General features: G+C 31.0%; 2 protein-coding genes across 2 annotated transcripts; both read right to left on the bottom strand.

The window, feature by feature from the left end:
• Window positions 1–16,122: 16,122 nt before the first annotated feature.
• On the bottom strand, window positions 16,123–17,701 carry LOC129971957 (zinc finger protein 2-like). The gene has a single exon (XM_056085937.1). It carries the CDS (start codon window positions 17,699–17,701, stop codon window positions 16,625–16,627), a length of 1,077 nt encoding a protein of 358 aa, XP_055941912.1. The 3' UTR covers window positions 16,123–16,624.
• A 5,662-nt stretch (window positions 17,702–23,363) lies between these two features.
• Window positions 23,364–24,173, bottom strand: LOC129971956 (zinc finger protein 624-like). The gene has a single exon (XM_056085936.1). The coding sequence runs from the start codon at window positions 24,171–24,173 to the stop codon at window positions 23,364–23,366; it is 810 nt and encodes a 269-aa protein (XP_055941911.1).
• Window positions 24,174–27,355: the final 3,182 nt, after the last annotated feature.

Genomic DNA, 27,355 nt, shown 5'->3' with positions numbered 1-27,355 from the left:
GGTCTTTTTCCATTCGTAGTTGTTACTTTTTTCAGTAAATGTATGCAGAGTTGTTGAATTATAATATCGATGTGAAGTTTATTGTCAGTATACAATATATAAGTTCTCATACACTGCATATAGTTTACAATTTATGAACATATTGTGGCAGTCAATTCTGAAACAAAATGAATATTATATATTAAAAAACAAATAAAATCTAACGCTTTCAAGTGATGATAACGATTTTAAAATAGTTCTTTACAAGAAAATGCTCATTTTGAATTATGACGAATTGTATTGAATTGTATACATTTTGAAAATTTATCTATGTTTAATCTGAGATAATATGATAAATCTGAGATAATTCATTTGTCTCCAATCTTTTGCACCATATAAGCAGTACAATTTACAATCCTGACGGATTATTATAAATCTTTCTTGTTAAAAACCTTTGTTAAAACATGTTTAGAAGTCGTGAACCGGCCATCCTCACTCTTATACTCTCCAAATATTTTAATAATAATCAAATTGATTATTGGGAATAATTAAATTATTGGGATGGCATTTACTTGTAATTGCTTTGAGTCCTCTTCTGAGTTCTACTAGTATCTGACTTCCGAGTCCAATTTGCAATAAAAACGTATGGATACTTAAGTTTAAGTATTGAATTACTTAATACAAATACGCTGAAGTGCCAGAAAAATAGGTACACCAATCTAAAATAGTATAAATTCCCCAAGACCATGCATAGGTGCCGCTATACGGCGTGGCATGGATTCAACTAATTTGTGAAAATATTCTGTAGACATTTCACACTATGATTCCTGAAGGGCAACCCAAAAAGCCATAGTAGTGCTAGATGGTGCATCTCCTAAATACAGCAGCTTGCAAAATATCCCAGATATGCTCAATAATGTTCATGTCAGGGGAATTAGGTGGCCAAGAGTGGAAACAAATTTCAGAAAAGTTCTCAAACCACTCGGCAGCTACTGTAGATCTGTGGGGTGTTGCATTATCCAGTTGGAATTGTCCAAGTCCATCGGAATGTATACAGGACCTGAATGGATGCAGGTACTCAGAAAGGATGTTAACGTACCGCTGACCTGTCATGGTCGAGTATAGACGTACCAACGGCTCCATACTATCACAGAGCCTTCACTAGCTTATACAGTTCCTTGAAGGCATGAGGGATGCATGGACTCATGGGTTTTCTCCACACCAGTACACGTCCATCCGCTCAATACAATTGGAAACGTAATTGGAACGTTAATCATTAAGAGTCCAATGACGGTGTGGCGAACGAAGGCAAGGCTTAGAGCTTTGTGACGCTAAATTAACATTGGTGCACGAAAAGGTCTGTGGCTGCGAACGACCATATCAATTAGACCGCATTGCACAGTGCCTACGCTGACACTTGTTTATGGGCCTGCATTTAAATCCACAGCAATTTGAGGAGGTTTTACACATGTAAGATATATGAGTAATAATTCGTTTCAGCCGTCGATGATTCCGTTCTGTCAAGATATTTTTCGTGCCGCATCATTGTGGGAAATTTGAAGCTTTACCAGAAAGCTGATATTCGCGGTGAACCCTTGAAATCGTCGTGCACGAAAATCCAAATTTCATCGCTTTTTAGAAAATGCTGTGCTTTACTTCTCGGGCGCCGGCAATTAGTCTCGGTTGAAAAATCACTTAAATCGTGTTAACCTGCCATTGTAACAGCAGGATTCGATGTAATAACCTCCTCAGACACCTGATGCCTTTTTTACTTAAGGTCAATCGCATGGTGATCGGTTTAACGCCCTCATTATTTGCATACGACATGCTATACTAGTTTTTCCTGGTCTTCAGTGTAAATAAAGCAATTCAAACAAAATTAAAACAACAACAGATTGTAGCAATAAAAAATTGATTCCAGAAACTTTCATAACTTTTAGAATTAGAACCATAGGGATACAGAGTGAACCAAAACTGGAACTGAAAGTCCGAACTTCAACCTCAGTGAAAACTGGAATTGAAACTGAAATTCGAGTGCTCACCCAAGCAGCAAGAGAAGTCGCTAAACGATTGGACAAGCATCGCAGCAATCTGATATACGCCGCCCGTATTTTGCCAATGTCACCTTTGCATTGGCGCGACATCGGATTTTGACCATATTTTTTTCTGTCGCCTCTGAAGATCGCTTTTTCATCGGGGCGAACTCCTACGGCGACTTAGTGAAAAAGACCGGCTCAAAGCAATCGGCCCATAGTCGCCTCGATGTCGGGAAAGTTGCTTTTCCTAGGTGGCGCTATGCGAACATATTTTAGAAATTTCCCATGAATCACCTGGCGTGTATTGGATTTTGAAATTCAACCAGCAACGCATACTGTCATTTCAAGAAACTTGGTAAGTGTAAAGTTTTTATTATTATATATTTGTAAATAATATATTATTAATTCTAAATAGTGAATAAAAAATTTTATTTTTGTTGAAGCCGTTCGAACTCGTTGCTTACCTGAAACATGGAGTTGCACGTGATATTATTAGCGTTAGGCGTAAGCGACCATTATCATTTCTTTTCTTGTTTGTATTCTTTGCAAGTGATTTTATTTCCTATCTTTTTTTTTTTTGTGTGTCTGTTCTTAAATTATTGCAGATATTTTTCCATTTCATTTACAATGCCTTTCCTTTTGTTAACAATTTCTAATGAAAAAAGTTCCTTTATATAAAAAGAATATTTAGAGAAAATAAAATGCATAGAGTTAAATGTGATAATGGTTAATCTAACGGTTAACTCAACAACGGTAATGCATTTTTACTACACTTACATTTATAATAAAACTTCATGATGCTTACCTCAAAAGAAGTGCTAGCTTGCAAATTATTACAAAGTTAATTAAGAAGTTTAATGAAATCGGTAAATTAAAGTGGATGCATAAATTTTGATTCATCCTCAACTACAAATAATATTGTCTTTCATTTTTAATTATATGCAATTTCAAAATTACGAATAAAAACATTCGCTGAGGAATTTAGTTAAATAATGCGTAATTTTTTTTTTTTCTAAAAAGTCAATAAACTCAAAAAATAACTACAATTAATTTTTAAAATTTTTAAATATATTTGCCACACAGAATAAAAGAAAATGCTTTTCTATGCAAAGTATAATAAAAACTTTTTACTAAGTTTAGTATAACACAGTTTAAGTTCAAATAAAATTGAGGAAAAAGCTGCTAAGAGAATGAAAATTTCTTTTAAACTTTTAGCAAGGAATATCCACCATTTGTTCTACATTCAGAACAGCAAAGTGTTTCTTACACTTTATTTCATTATTTAGATTTTTTCGGTTTTCTAAACCTTGTTAAAAAATCTTGCATAGCTGTCTGTAAAAGCTTTTTTCTCTTTGATTTAGGTTATATTTCTTCAGGCTATCAAATTGGATACATTTTGGCTGTATGGATGATGATGTGTCGCTTCAGATTACTATTCTCTGTGTATTCCTTTCCACAAAAATCACATTTGAAGGATTTTTCTTTTGCGTGAACTGCGCATGTGCCTGTTTAAAGTACTTCTATGTGTGAATTCTTTAAGACAAACATTACCACAGAATTGTTCGTCAACGGTATGGACGCGCACATGTGATTCCAAATGGTGCTTAAAATAGAATGTCTTTCCACACAATCCACTTTTGTGATTTCTGACCCCAGTATGGATAACTTGTTGTTTCATTAAAAGTTTTTGAATTTGAATCGTTTTTTCCCCAATATCGCATTTAAACGGTTTCGCGTCTAAGTACACAATAGGATGTTTTTTTTTAAAGTATTTTTACTACTAAATTCGTTTTCATATACATGGCAAATGTGCTCAAAATGTGTACGAATTTCGACTTTCATGTGGGAAACCTTATGCCTCTTTAAACTAGTCTTGTGAATCCGTTTTGTCAGATATCATAGATAAACGGTTTTTCCCCGGAATGTCTCACAAAGTGCTCTTTAATGCATATTTGGAACCAAATTCTTTCTCACAAACAGGACAAATTCGCTCATTTTTAGCTAATTTTGATGTGTCAGCAACTTCAACGGAGAGCTTATTTATTTCATAAGACTTTTCTAAAATTGAAAGTTCCTTTTCAACAGGCTTTGTGTAAACTGTGAGTGTAACGCTATCTCTTAATGAATATAGCATTTCGGTCAGCTCAGTAGTAGATTTATGTTACACAATTTTTAGCGTTTGTTCTAATATGATTCACTTGATTTTTTTTCTAAACTAGTACATGCATCCTCTGGTGTATTACTGGGCACCGAACTGCGACTTCGTTCTATTGTTCTTCTGGCGAAATTATCAGTTGCGCTATAGAAGGTACATTTCACCAATACATTTTCATTTCTTTCTGAAAGATTGATATTTGATTACTGGTATCGGATAATTCATCAGCACCTTATAAATAATTGTGTCCAGATCATCATTTTGTAATAAGATGAGGCGGACTTGAGAGCGTGTGTTCTTCAGCGAAAAAGTAAAATAAAGTGAAGCAATTGAGCCTATATCATTAGATCTCTCAATTTCAGCATTCGGTTTCTTTACGTTATTTAGTTTCTCGTGATTACTTTCGCGGAGTTCCAGCACTAATTTCTATTTTTTTTTTCTAGAATATATTTAACGTAAGTTATCATGATCCGAAACCGAAAGGTGTTCTTTTTTGGTTGACCACCTGTTAGTTGTCTTCATTTAATGATTTACATTTTAGCTCGTGGTTTTTTTTTAGTAAGGGAATTTATTACTTATCTTGTATATTAACACAAAAAGCTTCTTTTTATGATTATAGAGGACAAGGTATAGCCTAATTCACAAACAATCGCTTCATTCTTTTAAGCGATGTTTGAATTTTCTCCTTTTGACTTGTTGCATCCTGGTATCAATTGATCTTTTAATTCGCTTTATTACTTAGCTATTTCAGGATCTATGCCTTCAATCTGTTTGCAGTTAGTTTATTATTGGATGTCATAATCGCGTATTCATTTCTCATATCATTTCTGTGAATATAATTTACTTTCCATTTCAAGGACACTCTAAAAATACATTTTGACCTGACGAATTCCGGCATTATTCAAATCAGTGCTAACGTTTTCGGTTTTATTTTAGTTGGATGTAGGAAAAAAAATATTTCATTATTATTATCCAAGTTTTTGTCATTCAATTTATTATAAAATCCTGGATTTATTATTATCAACAATATCTAATATGTCTTTAGTATGAATATCCGTTGTAAATTGCATTTTTTCGATTAGAAATATCGAAAGTTAATGTCGGTTTTTATTTCTAAATTTATATCGCACCCACTCGGTTTTCTTCTTTTATGTCAAGAATATCTGAAAATGTATATCTGACCTAACATTTTCCGGACGGTGAATCATTTTCACTGACGCATTAGCATAGTAAGAATTTGCTTTTTAATTTTTTTTTTTTTTTTTTTTTTTTTTTATTGAATCGAATATTTTAGAGAAACTTTATGAGCCAGAAAGATTTCTAGATTTAACTTTTTAGGAAATAAAATATTTACCTCACAGACTTTTTATTTGTTTTGGGAGTTTTATTTTTTTAAAGATACAGAAAAATTGACAAACATGGTTTTGAAAAATTCATATAAAATATAAAAATTTTTCCTTGTTATTATTTATTATTTTAAAAATATTTACCTTTATAAATATATCTTTATGCTTTATTTCATAGGAAGGCAAAATCTTCAGTTCAGTTTTGCACATTTTTACTGATAATCTACAACTAAAGAGCGAAATAACATTATCTATTTGAACTGAAATTTTCAATATTAAATATTTCATTATCTTTAAAATACGGAAATAAGATTCTGCCAAATTTCGAAGTTTTGAATAATAGAACTTTACAATAATCAACATTTTCATAACTTTGGGTAAATTCATGGCGCTGATTGGCGTAATTGCTTTGTAACGGTCTATGGAAAGATTTAAAATCAAAAGTGGTTTCATAAAACTAAAGGCCAATAAAGATAAAGTTTAAAACCCACAAAACCACTAAAAATAAAAACTTTTAAAGGGGTTTTTATAAGAATAAAAGCCACATTTAAATGTAGTACGACTTTAAGTACGACTAAAATTCGCACATTTTTAGTCGCAATAGAATGGAACTTTCTTTTTTTAAAACCTATTTCCTTTTCGTGACCAGCTGGTTACCTGGAAATATAGATTATATTTAATTTTCTTTTAATATTGTAGATATAACTGCTTGCCTATGATTCCGCAAAGTTATCAAACATTAAAGCTGTGTTATTTTAATTATTTATTACATATTCTTTCTCTTTATTTTTCTCTTCTTTAATTATTTTTTACATATTGTGCACGTTAACCGTTCTAATGGAAATACAACAAAATTGAATTCAGTCTTTCGTCTCGGGAAATTACTTAAATAATCGGTAAAATGTCGATATAGATATAAAGTCTTCAGAAATATTTTTGTGAAACAGTGAGGTAACAAGGAAATGACGTAATTTCCTCGGAAATTCAATACTTCCCAAACGCATTCTTTTCATCACCTAATTTTAGATAAGAAAACCGAAAAGCAACAAAACACGCAATTACTGATTTATAAAATCTTGTGCTAATCTAATATTTGTCATGAAAAAATATTTGAATTTCGTAATAGTAATAAAGTGGGAAGTTATTAAACGGCTCGGTACAAACCGAAAGTAGTAATTGAATATATATATATATATAATTCTCTCATACCTTTCATGGCAAAATAAACGCCACCTGACGCAACCACAAAAGCTTTCTGAATCTGAAAATTAAGAGTACATTTGAAACATATAATATTAATAGGTGTTTCCTTCCCTTAAATGTTAAAATCAATTTATTCTAAAACTACTTTAATCAGAAGATGATTTTATTTGCTTTTCTTAAAATGTTTCGCTTCAATAAGATTAAAATATAGAATAATAAAAATAATGAGGCTTCTTAGCAACTAGAAAAAATACAGGGTGTCCATAGTTAAATTGAGAATGCTCACAGTGTTCTGTAGCGCGATCTATTTGCGTGAATGACGTCACATTTTGTAGGAAGATTAAACAAGACGGGAGACGAAGGATTCCTCGAAAAAAAAATTAGTGTCCAAAAGTCACCGCTAGGAGAATATGTGGCGTTGTGTAATAGAAAATAATGTGTTAAAAAATACATATCAATACGGAAATAAAATTACCTTTCATTTTGCACATTAAAATCATGTTCAATGTGGCTGCCCTGTTTGTGGACCACATATTGAAATTCTGTGCACAGTATTCACAACAGCAGAAAGTAACATGTCTGCAGGAATCTCCCATACAGCCCGTGATATGTTATCCTTCAACTTAGCCTTGTTCTGGGCAACTCCTTGATAGACCTTGGACTTAAGGTAACCCCTTAGCCAGAAGTCACATGGGGTAAGATCAGGGGATAGAGGTGACCATGCAGTTGGAAAGCAGAAACTAATGAATCTTTCTGTTGTGAATTTCTGTCGTAGCAGCTGTTGTACCAGTAAAGCAACGTGTGGAGGGACCCCATCTTGCATGAAAATGATTTCCCCTAGGCATTGATTGTCTTTGCTGAAGTGCCGGAATGACAAAGCTGTTCAACATGTGGTGATATTTCTCTCCGGTAACACAACAAATTACCGGTCCTGTCGGGGTAATGCTCTCATGGAAGAATGGACCTATGATAAATTCCGCTGTGAACCCACACCAAACAGTTACCTTTGGTGAATGTAAGGGAATTGCTGTGACTGCATGTGGTGATGTGTCACCCCAAATTCGGTAGTTCTGGGTATTCACAGTTCCATTCAGGTAAAAGTGGGCCTCGTCTCCCCATAAGATTTTCCACGGCCAAGCATCATCCACCTCCATTCTGGCAAGAAAAGTGAGAGCAAAAGTCAATCGCTTATCGTGATCGGTATGACGTAACTCTTGTACACGGCTGATCTTGTACGGATAGAAGTGGATAATCTTTCGTAAGATTTACCATACCGTACTGTAAGGCATATCCATATTCCGAGATAATCCACGAGCGCTAGAAGAGGCAGCAATTTTGTCCTGTCCTCTGTCGACAATCGCCGTGGCAACTGCTTCGATTGTATCCTGTGGTACAGGTTTTCGTCTTCTGCCTGACTGAACCTTCAGAGAACCTGTTTACTCAAACTTCGTAACCATTGCTTTTAGCCCATTAACTGACAAAGGACTGTTACCTTTGCGCATTTTTTTTTTGTGCTTTCTAAAAGCACAAAGAGCGGTTGACATGTTGCACTGGTTGAGGTAAAAGAATTTGACCAGTAACGCACGCTCGACTAAAGAAGGAGACATTGCACATAGACTTTCAATCCGATTGTTTCGAGAAGTAACACATTGCCTTTTAAAGTCCAAGCAGCTGGCACTGTGCCAATGGATGTAACGTGAAATTTGAATAAAGAACTTCTTCTGCTCAGTGTTCTCTGTTACCCAGTAAGTGAAATTGCAGATAAAGAGACTTTATCGGTGTTTATGTAAATTTTTCGCTTTTTTAAAATTGTTACCATATTGCACTTGAACTAAATCAGCAAATGTGCAAAATAAAAGGTAATTTTATTACCGCATTTGTTGCACTCTATTTTTGCATTTGTTAACACTCTATTTTCTATTACACAGCGCTACATATCCCCCTAGCGGTGATTTTTGGAACTGTTTTTTTTTTTCCTGCGGAATCCTTTTCCCCCCGTCTTGTTTAATCTTCCTACAAAATGTGGCGCTATAGAACACTGTGAGCACTGTCAATTTAATTATGGCCACCCTGTATGTTAAATTAATACATGAAAAAAACTTTCTTTATGTATGCTTTCAAATGGAATAGAAATATGGTACTGATATTTCCGAATTACAAATCTAAAACGCTTCATTTCTACTAATAATAAATGCATGTGTGTGAGATAGAGTGCGTGTGCGCGCGTATCTATTGCCGTTCTTGAGGCCAGAGAGTTTGGCCTATAACTAACAAATGTGTTATATTTATACTTAACGGATGAGAAAGTGCAACTTGAAGCATTTTTTTAAAATTGCAAATAGAATTTTTATTTATTAAAAAATAAGCAGTATTGTTTGGAATTTACCGTCACAACAAAAATATTATTGTAAAAAGGAATTTTATGCAATTTCAATTTTTACAAATGATTTTCTTAATAATTATATACATAATAGTCATGCATTTTTTATTTTGAAAAATACTTAGAAGCTTCTTTCCCTTAAATTCAAAAATTATATTGTATTGTTGCCATGAAATTCCAATGGTTTTTCTGTCATCAAATATTTAATCACGTAAATTTCTTCCATTATTAAATATCACAGAAGAATTATGATTAATATCTCTGCAATTTATAAGTCAAATTACGATAAAAAGAAGATAGATGAAACTGACACTAATACAAATGATAGAGCTATGATATCATGCAAATATCTTAAAATGGAGAAATTCGTGTGCTTAAACATAAATTAATTAAAATAATTTAAAAAAAATAACATGGATTTAATGTGAGTTAGTTTAGTGGAATCATGGGTATGAAGTTATATCTAAACAGTTCATCTGAAATCAAATGCAACCATATTCAATGCAAATCAGATAGCCGTCTAAGATAGCTTGTCTAAAATAAAGATGAATTTAGACGGCATTCTAATATACAAATCTACATTATTCTTGAAGTTGAATGAAAATTTTTATCTCTTTTCAAAAACATGCAGAATAAAAAATAACATTTCTAAGTAATTACAACAAAACTACTGTCATTCAAATAATCAATAACAGATCTCAATGACTTCGAATTCTTTCTCGTCACACGCAACAAAATATAAAACATTCTCTTCCTTAATGTCAATAAAAAATTAAAGGAGTCTCGCAGTTTAATCTCATACCTCTGGTGGAGCGAAGAGGCGAGATAAATATATATAGCACATATTTCTATAAAATTTCCGCAATGGGCCGTGTTTCGAATGATCGAAACGAATATCATTCGAACGATTCCATTAATGATATTTGCTTAGATTCTTCTTTCATTTATGAATCATCTCATGTCTTTGCAAATTTGATTTATGCGAGAATTTCCTTTCGCAAATGTCGCATTCGCATTGTTTGTCGCCTGTGCGTTTGCGAGCATGCATCTTTAAAGAATGCAATCAGGTAAATGATTTTCCACGGACTTGATATGGAAATTTTGTTTCTTTGTAGCTATTCAAATGTCTCTTCAAATTATATTTTCGTATCTATCATTTCCAGCAAACATTTCAAGTGAATGATTTCTCATCAGTGTGGCTTGTTGCATGCCTCTTTATAGAAAACTTCCGTATAAATGATTTTCCACAAATACCATATTTCTATGGTTCTCTCCTCCATGGATTTGGATATGCCGTGTTAAACTATTGTTTTTCCTGAATCGCAGCCTGCAACAACACAATAGAATGATTTTTCACAGGTATGCTTCCAAACGTGCCTCATTAAATTAAATTTTTTGAGAAACGATTTTTTACCAACGTCACATCTGTGTTTGTTTTCTCATCCATAGAATGCATATGCCTTTTAAAATTTGGCATTTTTTCGACTACTTTTTGGTAATCAATGTCCACCCTTTCACATTCTTAGGCACTGAATGGTATTGTTTCATTTGAAATTCTTCCTGGAACGCATTTTCATTGCTTTTATTGAAGAGCAATCGTCAAGGAACAGAAACTGTATGGATATCGCTTACGGAGCATAAGTTGTACGTCACAGAGTTTTCCGTACTGGGTCTGTTGATGTGTCCCAAAAGTCACTTCTTGATATAAATTAAAATAAGTGTATGAATCGTGATTTCTATTGAATATTTCTGTAGAGACCGATGATACCCTGGGAACTGCTCATTGGCAGCAGAAATCCCTCCACTTCTACTCCATAAATAAGATATCGAGTAAGACCAGGAACTCCATGGACGTCACTTACGGAGCATTAATCGAAAGTCTCAGAATTTTCCGAAAATGACAGAGGAGTTCAACTGTTATATTGATCAGCTCTAAAAATCACTTTCTTCGATAACCTGAAAATCGGTGTAAGGATGAGAAATTCTGTTGAATATTTCACTACAAACCAATGATAATTCAGTTAATTATTCGTTAGCCAAAGTGATAAACTCCTATCCCTCAAGGTCTACTCAACCCTCAATATCCTGCAATATTTTGTTTTCATCCGCACATCCCTGCATCCAACGGCTTTTAAGGAGAGATGTCCTTGTTGACGGTCAAACGGTTCATTGCAGTTCAAACACCTCAGCTCTTTCATTCTTTAACCGAAACTACCTTCAATTTTTACGTTTCGTTGTCAAAGATAAATAAGGGATTCGTATTATTTTCTTTTCAATTCACTCCATAAAAAAAAATTCTTTAACGCAAATATCTTAATATTTTTCTGTCAGAGTTGTAACTTGAAATTTAATAAGTATTTAAGTTTGATTTTTTAGCATTTATTTAGAAAATATATTTTTACAATTTGAATTTTCGATTTATTGCAGTAGATAATTTAAGATATCAACATCGATATCTTAAATTATCTACTGCATCGATATCAAATTTTCTCAGTTAGACTAATAATAATTTTAACGTATTAAAAAAACTAAATCTTTCCAGCCACAGTTTGAAGAAAATATTGGCAGTGATACCCAGAATTTAAATTTTAATACTAACATATATTCAAATTATATTTTAAAGAACCGAATGAATATTCTTCAATGACCACCAAGACGTTTCTTAAAAATTCCCTAGGACATTTGGAACTAACCATTTTAACCTTTTTATAATTTCTTTCAAAATGATTTTCGTTCGTATTTGATAAGAAATTTTTTTCATTTTTTCATTTACATTCGAAATTTTAGAATTTAAATAAAAAATATTATTTTAGGAAAAATATTACAAAATATTGTAAAATATTTCTTTTTTTACAGTTTTTTTTTTTTTTTTTTTTTGGTAACAGCCGTAAAATCATTTCTTGTGATAAAATTATAATACAAAAGAAAGAAATGTGGAATTTTCTATTAATAGTTAAACGAAAAATAAAATTTTCTAATGTATTAACCCGTAACGGGAGTCAAAATGACTCCACTTTCTTCATTAGTTCTTATTATCACTTGGCATTTTGTCCTTGAATACTTTCATCTCTTCTGTACCTTAAAGTTGTTCTTTCAGCATTTTGTTGGTCTAAGTGTGAACACGTGCGCATAATAGAGTTATTCTGCTTCAGAGTTTTTCTTGCTATTTGTGGAGTCATTAACTCCATTTCTCTGAAACTGTTTTAATTTGAATAAGGCAAATAGATTAAAGAAACATTCTTAAAATAATATTTTAAAATATTGAATTCTTTACTTTAGATTGCTGAATTCTAACAGTTTTTAATATTAGTGCAATTCTGTGATATCTAAAAGAAGTAAATACTCATTAAAAGATTCCTTTGCTTTTTCTTATTACATCTTTCCAACATTTAATATTATAACATTTAATATTGTTAATATTATAACATTTAATATTTTTAATATTAATATATTTAATATTTTTGGTATCTACATGATCTTTAAAAGAAATTCCAATGCCAAGACAAAAATAAAAAAATAACAATGAAGTTAATTTTACACCATGTGTCCGGCCGCGAGAATAATTTCGTATCTGCAGTTATCTCTTAATATAACTGTAAACAAATATTCTAAATAAGATACATTAAATTATTTGATAAATAATATCTTATAAGAAAAAATACCGTCAAGATAATGTTAAATTTATCCACAAAGTAAAAAAAGAACCGAAAATTTTTCATTTTAAAACACTAATTGAAAGCGGATATATTTCGGAATCATGGCTATTAGTCAGCTATTATCAATTGTAATAATTTGTGCATTCAAGAGTTCAGAAGAGGCTTGGAAGACAAAAATACTAATTTCGAATACAATTTTTATAATAAAAATCAGATCTTCAATTAGAAAGAGAAATAGCATGCGTACAGATGATTAGAGAAATGTTTCTGCTCCTTTGGAAGTCTTGAAAATAATACACAAAATGCATCTAATAAGTACATCAAGCATTTCTTTAACACATTCCAGATGTATTGCGAACATACCTATCAGGATTTTCAGAGCCAAAAAAAAAAGGGCAGCACGCCTTCATCACTGAAATATGAAACATCAAAAGCAAGATAGACTGAAACTCTGAATAGGCAAGATTGTGAATGCTCTTCAAGAATAAATATCCGTAGCCTGTATTGAGAAAACGCAAAAGAAAATGTTCTGCCCAAATAAGGCAGTATTTTGTAACAGCAGAGAGAAGGAAGGGAAATTAATTTTTTTTATACGATCTTTCTCCATGCGAAGCTTGCTAATTTTCGGAGTAAATGAATGCGGAGTTGTTGAATTATAATATGGAATCAAATTTTCTGTCAGTATATAATATATGAACAACCATACAATGCGTATAGTTTATAATGTATAGACATATTGTGTCAGTCAAATTCCATAACAAAATGATAATATATTCCAAAAACAAATTGTAACATTTCATAGTGAAGAACAATGATTTTGGAATAGGTCTCCTTAATAAGACGGGTATTTGGAATTACGACGAATTGTATTGAATCGTATATATTTTGAAAATTTCTTTATGTTTAATAAAATAAATTATTTTTTAAAATATCATGGGTAATTGAAATATGTATTTTGATAGAAAAACTCTTTCTCTCTTTTTGCTAAAACTTTGAGATAATTTTTCAGTAAGACTAGAATGGAAGCTAGAAGCTAAATACCTACCTGCATTTATATTCAATTGGGAAATCCAGAATTTATGACAATTGAAATGGATTATGACTTCGGTTTCTCATGTGAATATTATTCGAATCTTTGTCTTTTACATTCTATTCATACTTGTACCACAAATTAGAAACTATCCCGTACAATAGATCAGCTTATCTATTTAAATGGAATGACACTGAAACGATACATGTGCCATCCAAATCATAAAACTTTTGCATGAATCTCTTTAAGGAAACCAAAATTTCAATAATACCCCAGAATTCAATAATCCAAATCCATTTATTTTCTATTGCAGAAAACAATTTCTCTTTTTCTTTATCTTATGATTACGTACCTGCTTATAAAAACATCTTATTGCAAATTTATATTTTATAATAAAGCTAATATTTCAGAAAATTTACATAAAACTAAATAAAGAAACAAAATAGTTTTAATTTTTTTTTATCCATTTGACTAAAGATAAATACTAAAAGCTTTACTATTTCAAAAAATTATAATGCAAAGCATTTCTATATGCACGGAGATTGATTTTTTTTTAATGTTTTACTTCGTAAAATTTTTAATAATTGGACATAGTCTTACTGGCTACTTAATGTAAGGAAGCATTTCCTTAAATGCGTAGTATGATATGTAAAAATTAATTTGACTGGAATTTAATCGTTTACTTAAACCTGCATAGATATGAGGTTCTCCCGACTAATGAGTTGAAAAGAAGAAAATTCCGGACAAAGTTATTTCAGTTACTTAAAGCAAAAATTGAAAAAAGGAAGGATGTGATATAAATTCCGGGATACAAGCAGGATATTATTTCACAATATTTCCATTCAATAATTTCTTTATTATTTTTCTATTTCCTATTTATTCTTCGTACAAAATACTGTTTCTAATGAAGAGTAATTTGTAATCAGATGAAGCGTAAAATTTTAACTTGAAAAAAAAGCTTATTTATTCAAAATTTTAGAAATGCAAAACAAAAAGAATGTCTTTTGCTCATTCTTAATCCATTTAGTTCTTGGTTTGCTACAATACTTACAGCTTTTGTCTAAAAGACATGAAAGCATTATTTTAGTTCCTTAATTTTTTATTTCGCTACTTAATCTGCGTTTTTATTTCTTTTAAAATCAGAAATAAAATTATTTTCAGATGAAAAAAGTTGTTCATTCAAATATTACATCTAACGCAAGATTAATTTTAAAATTTTATAAATTCATAAATTGCTAGCCTTTAGACGCAATTTTCATTAAAGTAAAATTAAATAGGCTGTTATTTAACGGATAATTAAAACTGCAGTCAATAATTCAATCCAGAAAATGCTTAACATGTTATTTCTTTCTAAAAAGGAAATCGGCAAAAACTCGCTAATTCATGTATTTAAATGGTTAACAGATGAAAAAGGAAAAAAGTTAGAATTTTAATTTCTTTTGCAATCATTATCTTGACAGGTTATTCTCGGGCCGTGGTGGATTGGTGGTAAGATCTCGGCTTCGGAACCGGAAGGTTTCAAGCACGAGCGCCGATTCCACCGTGTCTGCTGATCTGATGCACGTTAAATCCGTATGGGTCAAACATGTACACCGCTGTTGTGGTGTAAAAATTTTGACACTGGGGTGCCAGCTCTAGAGTCATGCTTATCATCTGACCGCAATTCTGATTTCCGAGGTCAGTTCGAAAATTGTAACTTAGTATTGATTAAAAAAGGGGAAATTAATAAAACTAATCCCAGGGATGTTTTGTGAGTAATCTGAAAGGATATCCGATCATACATTTGCTTAGTAACCACTTAAGAACATAGATTATCATTGCACACAATTTTACTTACCAATTGAGAAAAAGGGTCATGCTGTCACTATTTCCTTGATTATGAGATGCCCCTATTATTATCAGGAATAAATTACTAAGAATTTTAAAGATTTATATATTTCATATCCAAAATTAAAGAAATGTAAATGTGAAGAATAATGTATCATTTGTTGGGATTGTAAGAGATCATCATTGAATATTTAAAGTAAGCGCTAAGTTGAGTAAGAAATATAATTTTGTTATTACATCCAGGATGACCGTTATATATGTATTAATGTATACTATGTGATTGAATTAAAACATGAAATATCTCTGCTTAAGTGTTTGACACATTTGAGTTTTCAATCGCGCTTTCATGTCATGAGAATTGCCTAAATTGAATAATTCATGCACATAATGAACAAAACTTAACAAAAATACTTCAAATAACACACTTTAATGTTAAAGAATTTAGAGGAATCATAGCCATTCAATTATATGAAAAAAATTCATCTGAAATCAAATACAATCATACCCAAAGCAAGTCAGAAAGTCGCCTGAGGTGAATCGTATAACATAACGATATATTAGATGATATTCTAATGTACAAATCTACATTAATCTTGAAGTTCAATGGAGATTTAATGCAAATTCTTATCTGTTTTTTTAAATTCATATCTAATTCGAAACAATTCAAAATAAATACTCCAAGGAATGGACTCAAATATTCAATAAAACATTTCAATGAGTTTGAATTCATATTCGTCAAGGCAATAAAATATAAAACTTTCTCTTCTTTAAAATGCCAATAAAAACTAAATTGACACTTGGTGGATATTCAAATAAAATTGGCGTAATAAAAATATTAGACAAATAAATTGTATATTTTAATAAAAACGTCCGCAATGCTTTTCTTCTTTGTTTGATGCTCGGCCTACTAACGATATTTTTATAGATTCTTCTTTTACTTAAGTTGATGAATCTTTTCGTGTATTTACAGACTTGTTTTATACAAAAAATTTTTTCCACAGATATCACATTTCTACTGTTCATGCTTGCAAGCATGTCTCTTCAAAGAATGCATTTCTGTATATAACTTTCCACAAATTTGACATGAAAATTTGTTTCCTATATGACTAATCCTATAATGTCTCGTCAAATGACCTTTTTGTTTGTATCCTTTCCAGCAAAGGTCGCAAGCGAATAGTTTCTCATCCCTATGGCTACGAACATGCGTATTTAAAGAACTCTTATGTACGTATGATTTACCACAAATGCCACATCTGTATTGTTTCTTTCCATCATGGGACAGCATATGCGATTTTAAAAAAGGGCTTATTCTGAATCGTTTCCCGCAAACATCACAAGAAAATGGTTTCTCTCCCGTATGCAACCTGACGTGTTTCTGTAAATCACTCTTTTGATGAAACAATTTTCCACAAAATTCACACCTGTGTTTTTTTTCTCCTCCGTGGAATTGCATATGGCTTTTCAAACGATATTTGTCTTTGTATACCTTTCGGCAAACGCTGCATGTCCACTGCTTTACTTTAGTAGACACTGCATGGTATGGTATAGGTTGAAATTCTTCCTGGCACAAACTTTCTTCGCTTTCATTCAAGAGTAATCGGGAAGGACCAGGAACTACATTGACGGCATTTACAGTGCATTTATCGAAAGTCTCAGATTTTTCCGAAAATGAAACTGGGTTGGAACCGATTTCTTGATTAGCCCCAGAAGTCACTTGTTTCGATAAACTGGAATCAGAGCAGTGATCAGGACTTCTATTGAATATTTCATTACAGACCGATGATAATTCCGGTAATGCTAGTGAAACTGGTCTTGAACCGATTTGTTGATCAGTCCCGAACGTCTCTTCTTTCGATACACCGGGATCAGTGTAAGGATCAGATATTCTGTTGAATATTTCAGAACAGACAGACGATAACTCAGGTAACTGCTCGCTATCCAAAGAGATAAACTCATTTTCATGAAGGAGTAGTTCATCCTCAATATCCTGCAATATTTGATTTCCCAGCATCCAAGGGTTATTTAAGCAGACATGTCCTTGTTGAGTGTCAAACGGTTTGTTGCAGTTCAAACACCTGAGCTCTTCCATTTTATCACCGAGACCCTCTTTAGTTTTTATGTTTCATTTTTAAATATGAATAAGCGATTCTTATTCTTTTCCTTTCAATTCACTTCAAATTCGTTTTTGGCGGATTATTTGGCATATATTTAAAAAGTCTAATCTAGTAATTTAAATTTTCAATTTTTTTGCAATAGATAATTTAAGATATCAATATCGATAAATTTTCTGAGTTAAAAAAATGATTATTAACATACTAAAAAAACTATTGAGAAATAATTTTACAATTAATAAATCGCTCCAGCTAATGTTTGAAAAAATATTTGCTGTGAAAAATGGAATTGATGTTATAAAAATATAGCATATTTTAATTATATCCTAAAGATTCAAATGATTATTTTCTTTAATGGCGATCAAGACTGGTCTTAAAAAATACCCTAGGGCATTTGGAACTAACCATTTTTAATTTGCTTTGGCATTGATTTTATTCGCATTTAATTTGCATATTTCCTTAGGGTTTAGATTTTAGACGTTATTTTAGGAAAGAATTATTACAAAATATTATAAAAACTTCATTTTAATATGCTGATGAAATATAAAGCACTTTATTTTATAGATCTTCAATTCAGTTTTTTCTACATTCAGAAATGAAATCACAAATGCAAGAGAGGGTGAATCTCTGAATATTCGAGATTATGAATGCGGTTCAAGAATTTATATCCAGATACTGTTCAAAGATAGATGTAATCCAGATTATTGGAACCCGTGTAAAAAGAAATGGAAAATCCTTCCAAATTAATTATCATTCATCCTTTTAAATCTCACAGTATATATGTTGCTATTGAAGTACTACGAAACTGCAAATCAAGCAGTTGTAAACTTTTTTTTTGATTATCATTATATGGCATGTGTCCCCAAAAACCCCAAATGGCATGTGTCCCCAAATACAAGCCAACTAATCACAATCCTCTTTTATGTCACTATTGTGACTGGAATAACAATAAATGTACCTAATAGGATGTGCTGTCTAATTAAGAAGTTAAATAAGTTTGTAGAAGACATTAAAGTCACAGCCCTTAATCTTATTAGCATGATATGCCTACAAACAATATTATGATATCTTAATGGCATTGCCAAGGTTTTAGAACAATGAAAAACACTGTGTATATTATTGGCAATAAGAAAAGGATTTAATCGTATTGAACCATCTTTCAAATATTTGATATCGGCTGTTTAATATTCAAATGTATTACCATTCCCATTTCTGATCAATTAAATGTCAAAATTTTTCAAATATTACAATTTATAAAATATTTTTCGAGCATTCCCTTGATTTTTCTTTCAAATTTTCCAAATTAGCATGTCATGTTTTGGATTGTCTTAAAATATCATATAATTGTTTTGTTCTAATTCAGACATGTTTTTCGTCTTAATTTGAAGATTATTAACCAATATTGACTCAAAAATACAAGAAATAGTTAATTTAATACGATAGTTCATAGTGGATTCAACAAAATGAATTTACTAATTCTAGACAGCTCGTGACATTGGGAAATAAAGATTTTAAATACAAGCGTAACGCACAGAATTTATTAATTTGGAGAAAATCTGGAATCACGTACAATATCCAGGGTGATATCGAATTCATGATATAAATTTCAAGGTTTGGCATGGGCCACTATAACAATCATATACTGTATAGGATTTAGTAGATGCAGAGATGAAATGAAGTGCTAACACAAGAAAAAGACGAAAGAATTAACAGAGTGCCTATTGACACCAATTTTGACAATTGCTTATGATTGGGAGAGCCAAGTTTGGATTAATATTAAAAAGATAAATAATAAATAATTAAATGAAAAAATTTGTATTCCATATATTCGAATGATTTTCTTGAAATTGAAATGAAAGATTGGTTTATATTTTACTTCTAATAAACCATAATATTTAATATAGGGTAAAAGCGAGAACTCTGAAAGATATTCGTTAGCTTTGAGATTTGTTATTTCTTTCTTTGACAAAAAAACTACCAGGTTTCACAACTTTCACAATTTGTATTAATCATGAAGTTTTTTTTTGCGTGTGTGTTTCGAAATGTGGTATAAAATAGCGCCCTTTTCATTCATAATATTTGATACTATTTTTTTTTTTTTTTGAAATACACTGGACATTTTATAACTTTTTTCAATAAGGAATAGATATAGCATCCTCAAATACATCTTAAAATGCCGTTTCTTTTGCTTTTAACCTGTTTTTTAGATGCACGAATTATAATCAAGTATAAATGGTTAGAGAAGTTGAAAATTTTTATTTCGTATTTATAACTTAAATAACGTTAACATGAAGAATAAATTGTCGTTTGTTTCTGATGATCGTAGTTGAAACAACTGTTGATAAAGAATATATTCTTTTCATAATATTTCATGGATGAAAATTGTATATGACTTCATACATTTTATGTCACTGAATGAGAATACTTAATGAAAATGCTTAATGATTAAAAGTTTAATGAAGTAACAACAAGAAGAACGATCGAAATATGATAAAAAATTCAAAAGAATAAAGAATGATACAAAATCATTAAACTTCTTGATACAAATCTCCAGCTATAAATTTATTATAGTCAAAATAAAATTGAATAAATGCATTTTTAAACTTCTATAATGCACAAATATTTTACTAAAAGATTCAAGATTAACTGTATAAAGATAACGATCAAAATTTATATGAAGAATGAAGTACAAAAAAAGGAAGAATTAAGCCAATTCCAACGACGATACGTGAAATTGATGTATCTTTACTTTCTATAATTAAAACCTTTTATATAAGGCAATTTACAGAAAGATCGCAGACCTTACACATTATTCTGCTAAAAATTAATTTAATTTACTACAGTGAAATAAAAATAGTCTTTAGAAAACCTATTTTTGCCACAGTACGGCCAAGTCAATATTTAATTATGTTTGAAAAAGTATTTATTATTATTTTTAAAATTAAAGATGACTTAGTTTCTACTTTTTCAAATAATATACCCATATAATACAGTTTGTGAAGTCAATATTTAATTATATTTGTAACAGAATTTATTAATTTTTTAAAAAATTAAAGAGGACTTTGCCTTGTTTGCATTTTTTTTTGTCAAGATATTTTATCATTCTGATGGATTAAAATAAATTACTGTTGCGGTGAAATCCATAATCAAAAGATGATTTAAAACTTCGAAGGTTTATAAACGTGTCATTTTATGAGAAAAAACCCTCCAAAGTTAAAATAACGTTTTAATCGCATTTTACATACTCACTAGTGGATTGAAATACATGGAAATTTAAGAATAACTCGCAATCAAGAAATTTTATGAGCGCAGAATTTCACAACAGAAGATATTCTAATAGGTCTTACTGAAATCGAATATGATGCAATATTTCTCTTCATGGAATTACTTAAATAATAGAAAAATATAAGGATATAAATGTAAAGTATTTAGAAATAATTTTTTTTTGAGAAATGTTGAAGTAACAAGGAATATAAATTAAAACAGTAATTTTCACGAAATTTTAATATTTCAAAAACAAATCCTTTTTATCACCAAATTTCAGGTGAAAAAAAAACGAAAAGCGTCAGATTCTTGCCGTGAAGTAATATTTGGATATTAATAATGAAAATAAAATTTGAAGTTATTATGTTTCTCAGTAGGAGAGTAAAGCAAAAAATCTTCAGTCCTTTCTCAAATCGCCAGTTTGTGGACAAAAATTTTCTGTTTTTTTTAAATTACAGACCAAGAGTACAATTAAAAGGCTAACTTCTCAAATGTACTGATTACTAACGCATCCTTTTTTATAACCAAATTTAACATAAGCAAAAACGATGCGCATAATAAATTTGTAACTCCTAATTTGTAAAATATTCTATATTATATTAATTTTCTATATATTTATATAATATGGGGAATTATTAAATAACTCAGCATAATTTTAAGTCGGTAATTCAATAAAGCGCTTTTTTTATTTTTTTATTTTCCTTCTAAAATCATCATTTTGTCTATACAAACTTCAACTGGGATAAATTTGGGAACAACTACACCATTTAAATGCCAACTTCTGAAGAGTTTCAAAATCTCGGTATTGGCACTTTTCAACAATTATATTTCACAAAGGGGTATCGAGCAGATAAAAGAGCCTTCTAATTCCGTGAATAATATGAATTCAATCTATTTCAAAATGTAAACATCCCCTTTCATCTTTTCTGTCACATTTTTGGCAAAAAAGCGCATCCTGATGCATGCCCAAAACGTTCCCGATTCCGAGAATGAAAAGTAACTTTGAAACCAAATATGCAAATAGATATGTGTGATTAGATTGTAAGATTTTCATATTTATACCTTGAAGGATAAGAATAAAAAAATTCAAGAATATTTTTTCAAATTTTATTAAAATAAAAGAAAGCTGAATATCTTCATTTTTCTGCGACAACCACAAAAATATTATTACACAATAATGAATGTTATACTATCAAAAATTTTAAAGATTTATTTATTTCAGAATATTTATCTAATAGTCAAGCAACTTTTTTTTTCTTTATTTTGGAAATTTTTTAACAGCTCAATTCTCTTTATTCCCAAAATTATATTACATTGCTCACCAGAATGTCCACCAAATTTTCATTCATCCATTATTGCAGCCCATGATTTTCATTTGTTCAAACTATTGAAGAATTATTTTTAATATCTATGTAGTTTTAAAGACAAGCGGAAAAAGAAGATGGATAAACCATTCTCTTCGATTTCGATAGCGCTGTGATTTCATGAGAATGGTAAATTCGAATGATTGATGTATATAATGAACAGAACTCTATTAAAACGATTAAAATAATACTGTTTTTATGTCAGACAGTTAGAGGAATCATAGACATTATGTTATATCTAAACAAATCATCTGAAATCAAATCAAATCCTAGTAAACCAGATAGTCTTCTAAGGTAACTTGTATAAAATAATGATGACTGTAGAAAAAATTCTAATATACAAATCTACATTATTCTTGAAGTTAAATACATATATAATCCCAATTCTATGTGAATAATTCAAATAATTGAGACATATAATCAATAAAATGTTTTAATGACTAAGAATTCATATTCATCATTTGCAATAAAATATAAAACCTTATCTTTATAATGTCAGTAAATAAAATAAAATGACTCTATAAATGACTCAAATGAAATATAGCAATATTCAATGGAAACCAAATAGCCGTCTGTGGGGACTCGTATAAAATAATAATGATATATCAAATGATACTCTAATATAGAAATTTACATTATTTTTGTAGATAAATGCCTATTTTTATATGCTTTCAATTAATAAAGAAATTGTAACAATTCCAAAAAATACTCCACAGAATTGAGCAAAATAATCAATAAAACATTTCAACGAGTTTGAATTCATATTCGTCATAGGAAGAAAGGCATAGGAATGTAAAACATTCTCTACTTTAAAACGTCAATAAAAAATTAAATGAGTCTTGGAGATTAATCAAAGAAAACTGGTGGTGTAAAAAGGTTAGATAAATAAATTGTATATTTCGATAAAAGTGTCCACAAAGTTTTTCTTTTTCTAGCGATATCTTCATAGATTGTTATTTTACATTTGTTCATGTAACTTGTCATGTTTTCTTAAGCTTTTTTGATGTAAAAATTATTTCCCACTGGTGTCGCATTCATATAGTTTTTCATCTGCGTGCTGGCGAGCATGCATCTTTAAATAAAGCTTTTGAGCATATAATTTTCCGCAAATTTCACATGAAAATTTTGGTCCATTGTGGCTAATCATATTATGTCTCGTCAAATGACTCTTTCTTTGATATCGATTCCCGCAAACAGCGCAAATGAATGGTTTCTCACCTGTATGAACCCGTGTGTGTCTCTGTAAATCTGTCTTACGCTGAAACGATTTTCCACAGAAGTCACATCTGTGTTCTTTTTCTCCCTCTTGGTTTTGCATGCGCTTTCTAAAACTATCTGTTGGTTTAAATACTTTGTCACAAACGTTGCTTGCGGACTGTATTACATTAATAGACTCGGCTTGGTTTGGTTTGGATTGAAATTCTTTCTGACACACACTTCCTGTGCTTTCACTGAAGGTCAATCGGGAAGGACCAGGAACTGCTTGGAAGTCAGTTACGGAGCATTTGTTGTACTTCACAGAGTTTTCCGAACAGGAAGAAGTGTGTTGAACAGTTTCGCTAGTCACTTGTCGCGATAAACTGGAATTTGTGTAAGAATCGTGATTTCTGCTGAATATATCAGAAGAAACCGATGGCAAACGAGGTATTTGCTGCCGAGGCACAGAGAAGGATTCCTGTCCCTCAAGGTCTTGACTATTCATAATTTTATGCATCCTGTTGATTCCGTCTCCAATTTTCAGCATCCAACGGCTATTTAAGCAGCAATGTCCATGTTGAGGATCAAACTGCTTATTACAGTCCAAACACGTCAGCTCCTTCATTCTTTAACCGAGAATCTCTACAACGTTTATTCTGAATTGCTAAACGTAAATATAAATAATGAAGCCATATTTTATTCTTTTCAACTCACTTCACAAATATTTATTTATCGCAAATTCCTGCTTTTTTTTCTCACAGAGAATTAATGTGAAATTTGATACTTATTTTTTAGCAGATGTTCAGGAAATATTATTTTACAATTTAAATTTTCTATTTTGGCAAAAGATATTTTAAAGTTAAAAAACTGGTAAATTTTTTCAATTAGACTGGTGATTTTCAACAAAAAATAGTACATATTTGAGAACAAATGTTTAATATGAATAAATCGCTCAATAGGTTATATCATGAAGATATTTGCAGTGAAACAATCAATTGGTATTTTAAAAGTATCGTATATTAAAACGTTATATTAGAGATTCAATCCAATATATTCTTCAATCGCTACCATACGTGTCTTTAAAATGATCCGAGGACATTTGAAATAGTCATTTTGAAATTTCTTAAAAAGAAATTTCGTCCGCATTTCATTCGTATATTTATTTAGGGTTTCGATCATCAACAGGCTTTCAGAAAGAAATATAAAAAACATTTAGTAAAATAGCTCATTTTCTTAAGCTGAGAATGTTGTGAATAATGTTAGGTCGCGGGGCCCGTAGTAAGTTCTCGGCGTTAGAACCAGAGGGTTTCAGGTTCGAGACCCGATGCCACAAAAGAACAATAAAAATTAGGTCTGGTGCACGATAATTCCTTTGGAAACTGAAATCATCCAGCTGCAGTTGTGCGGAAGTTAGGAGCAGACATGATCATTCAGGTTTCATCCTCGTCATCTGACCGCTGCTCAAAATGGCGAGGTCCTTTCCAAAATAGCCTCAGTGTTGCTTTAAAACGGGGCGTTAACATAACTGATCTAACCTGAATTTGTGCATATTGACTAAAAAACGTTTCCACAATATTTCAATAATAGTGCAAAGAGAGGCAAAATCCTTCCTACTTAATTACCTGGTGTTACGAGAAATCAATTTCTTCATCATTTAGAAATGAAGCGACAAAAGCATAATAGAATGAAACTCTGAATAGCTGAGATTATGTGTGCGTTTTTAAAATATATGTCTTCGCCTGCATTGAAAAAGTACAAATAATAATTACAAATAAAGAAATATTTTATTCAAGTAGAGGGAAGGAAGGGATGTTAAATCTCTTTTCTTTTTGTCTTCTGTTATGCGAGGCTTCTTATTTTTGGTTGTATATGAATTACAACGGCATTAAATGTCATTATCGCTGCAATGTGCTTTACGTGCATATACATGTATTGATACAATGCATGTGAATATTGTGTTAGACAATTCCAAACCAAAATGATTAATATATTCCAAAAACAAATCAAATTTAACATTTTCAATTTACGAATGTAATTTTGAACTAATTCGTCAGAAAAACGCGCGTTTTGGATTACGTTGAATTTTATTTAATTATGGCCCCTGTAAAATGCGCAAATCCTGTTTGATTGCTTTAAATTAGAATTGCTGTTTTTTTATTTAATTAGTATGCGTTTGGGCAACTATTTAAAAGATATGAATGTTTGTTTTGAAAACTGAATAAAAAGCAAATCTTTTAATCCCCATATGTAATAAAATCTAATTATGACAGCACCTTTTGCCTCTTAAAAGACAAGTTGTCCTTTTTCATATAAATCCATATAAAATCAAACGATAGAACAGAAAAAATCGGTAAGAATTTAAAACTAGAAAAAATAAAACAAAGCAAACGAAATCAACTGAGTATTGCAGATTTGAATTTTTTCGATTTCTAAAAATTTGTTGCAGATAAAAGTGTATCTTCTAAAAATTGAAAGGAACAAGGACATTAAAAGTCTCTTTTGTCCGATAGACTGATGTCATTATAAGAGGGTGCGTAGAAAAATTTTCGGCATAATAAGGAAAATAACCAAATTCTGTTTAATAATTGCTTTATTCTTCAACGTTATCTTCTTCCAAATGCATGCACTTGGTCCAGCTGTGAGGCAATGCTTGCATTCCTTCTCTCTAAGAGCTTTCTTCTAAATTCTTAGAGTAAGCATTGTTTAATGAGATGACTTCAATATCAGAACAGAATTTCCTTCCAGCCAGAAAGTTTTTTCTGGTTGGGGAAGAGGTTGTAGTCCGAGGGCACCATATCAGGAGAATAGGTTTATGAGGGAGGATTTCAAACTTCATATCATGAAGTTTTGCCATCACAATAACAGGCTCAATGACGGGAGCATTTTCCTAGTGAAACAGAAAATTCTTCTTGACCAAGCATGGTATCTTTTCTTTGATTTTAAAATTCACTTTATCCAGAAGTGAATATCCATAATATTCACCATTGATGGTCCTGCATTTATATATTATTTTTTTATTAATAATCTAATAATAAAATTTTATAAATTATCTAATAATCAAATTCTTTTAACGTCCCAAAAAACTTTTGCTGTAACCGATCCAGCAGAAGACACAATTTTTGCTTGTTTGGTTGCTTATTCGTCCATTACTGCCTACTCTTTTAATGGCTGTTTGCTCTTTAGAGTTTAGTGAATGATTCATGTATCATCCACAGTAAGGAAAAGCATAAAAAAAGCACGTGTTTGAATTGCACTGTTCCAATATCGTTATGCGCTGCCGTATTTGATCCTAGATCATCTAAAGAGGCACCCATCTTGCTGATAACTTTTTCGTAACCAAAATATCGAATAAAATCTGATATGTTCACGTTTTAGATATACCAACAATCTCAGCAACATCTGTCAATTTCAATAGGTGATCATTCATAATATTCTTGTGAACTTTGCTAACGATTTTATTTGTAGTGGCTGATTTTTCTCTTCCAGAGCGTTTCGCATTCAGAGTGCTTGTCCGACAACGTTTAAAGTCTGCAATCCACGTTTCAACGTTTGTAAATGAAAAAGCAGATTTCCCCATTGTGGTATCTTGTTGAGTTTTTATACCCGTTAGAGATAAGCCTGATATAAAAAAAAAATATTTTATCACAGCTTGCGCTTCAGATTTCTCCATATTCGCAAAAAGCTAAAGGACATTTTAAATCAACCCAATATCGAAACAAAAAAACACAAATCTTTGAAAATACGCAAAAAGTATCAAACAAAGATATCCCTGTGAAGTGCTTTAGTCAAAGTACTTCCAGGGGTGCC

This window comes from Argiope bruennichi, chromosome 6 (assembly GCF_947563725.1).
Source record: "Argiope bruennichi chromosome 6, qqArgBrue1.1, whole genome shotgun sequence".
NCBI classification, from domain to species: domain Eukaryota; kingdom Metazoa; phylum Arthropoda; class Arachnida; order Araneae; family Araneidae; genus Argiope; species Argiope bruennichi.
Note: the sequence above shows the minus strand (reverse complement) of the source record. Positions and strands in the feature narration are given on the sequence as shown.

Excerpts from the sequence above, each read along its gene's own strand:
- LOC129971957 (XM_056085937.1), bottom strand. The coding sequence starts at position 17,701 with ATGGAAGAGCTCAGGTGTTTGAACTGCAACAAACCGTTTGACACTCAA.
- LOC129971956 (XM_056085936.1), bottom strand. The coding sequence starts at position 24,173 with ATGAAGGAGCTGACGTGTTTGGACTGTAATAAGCAGTTTGATCCTCAA.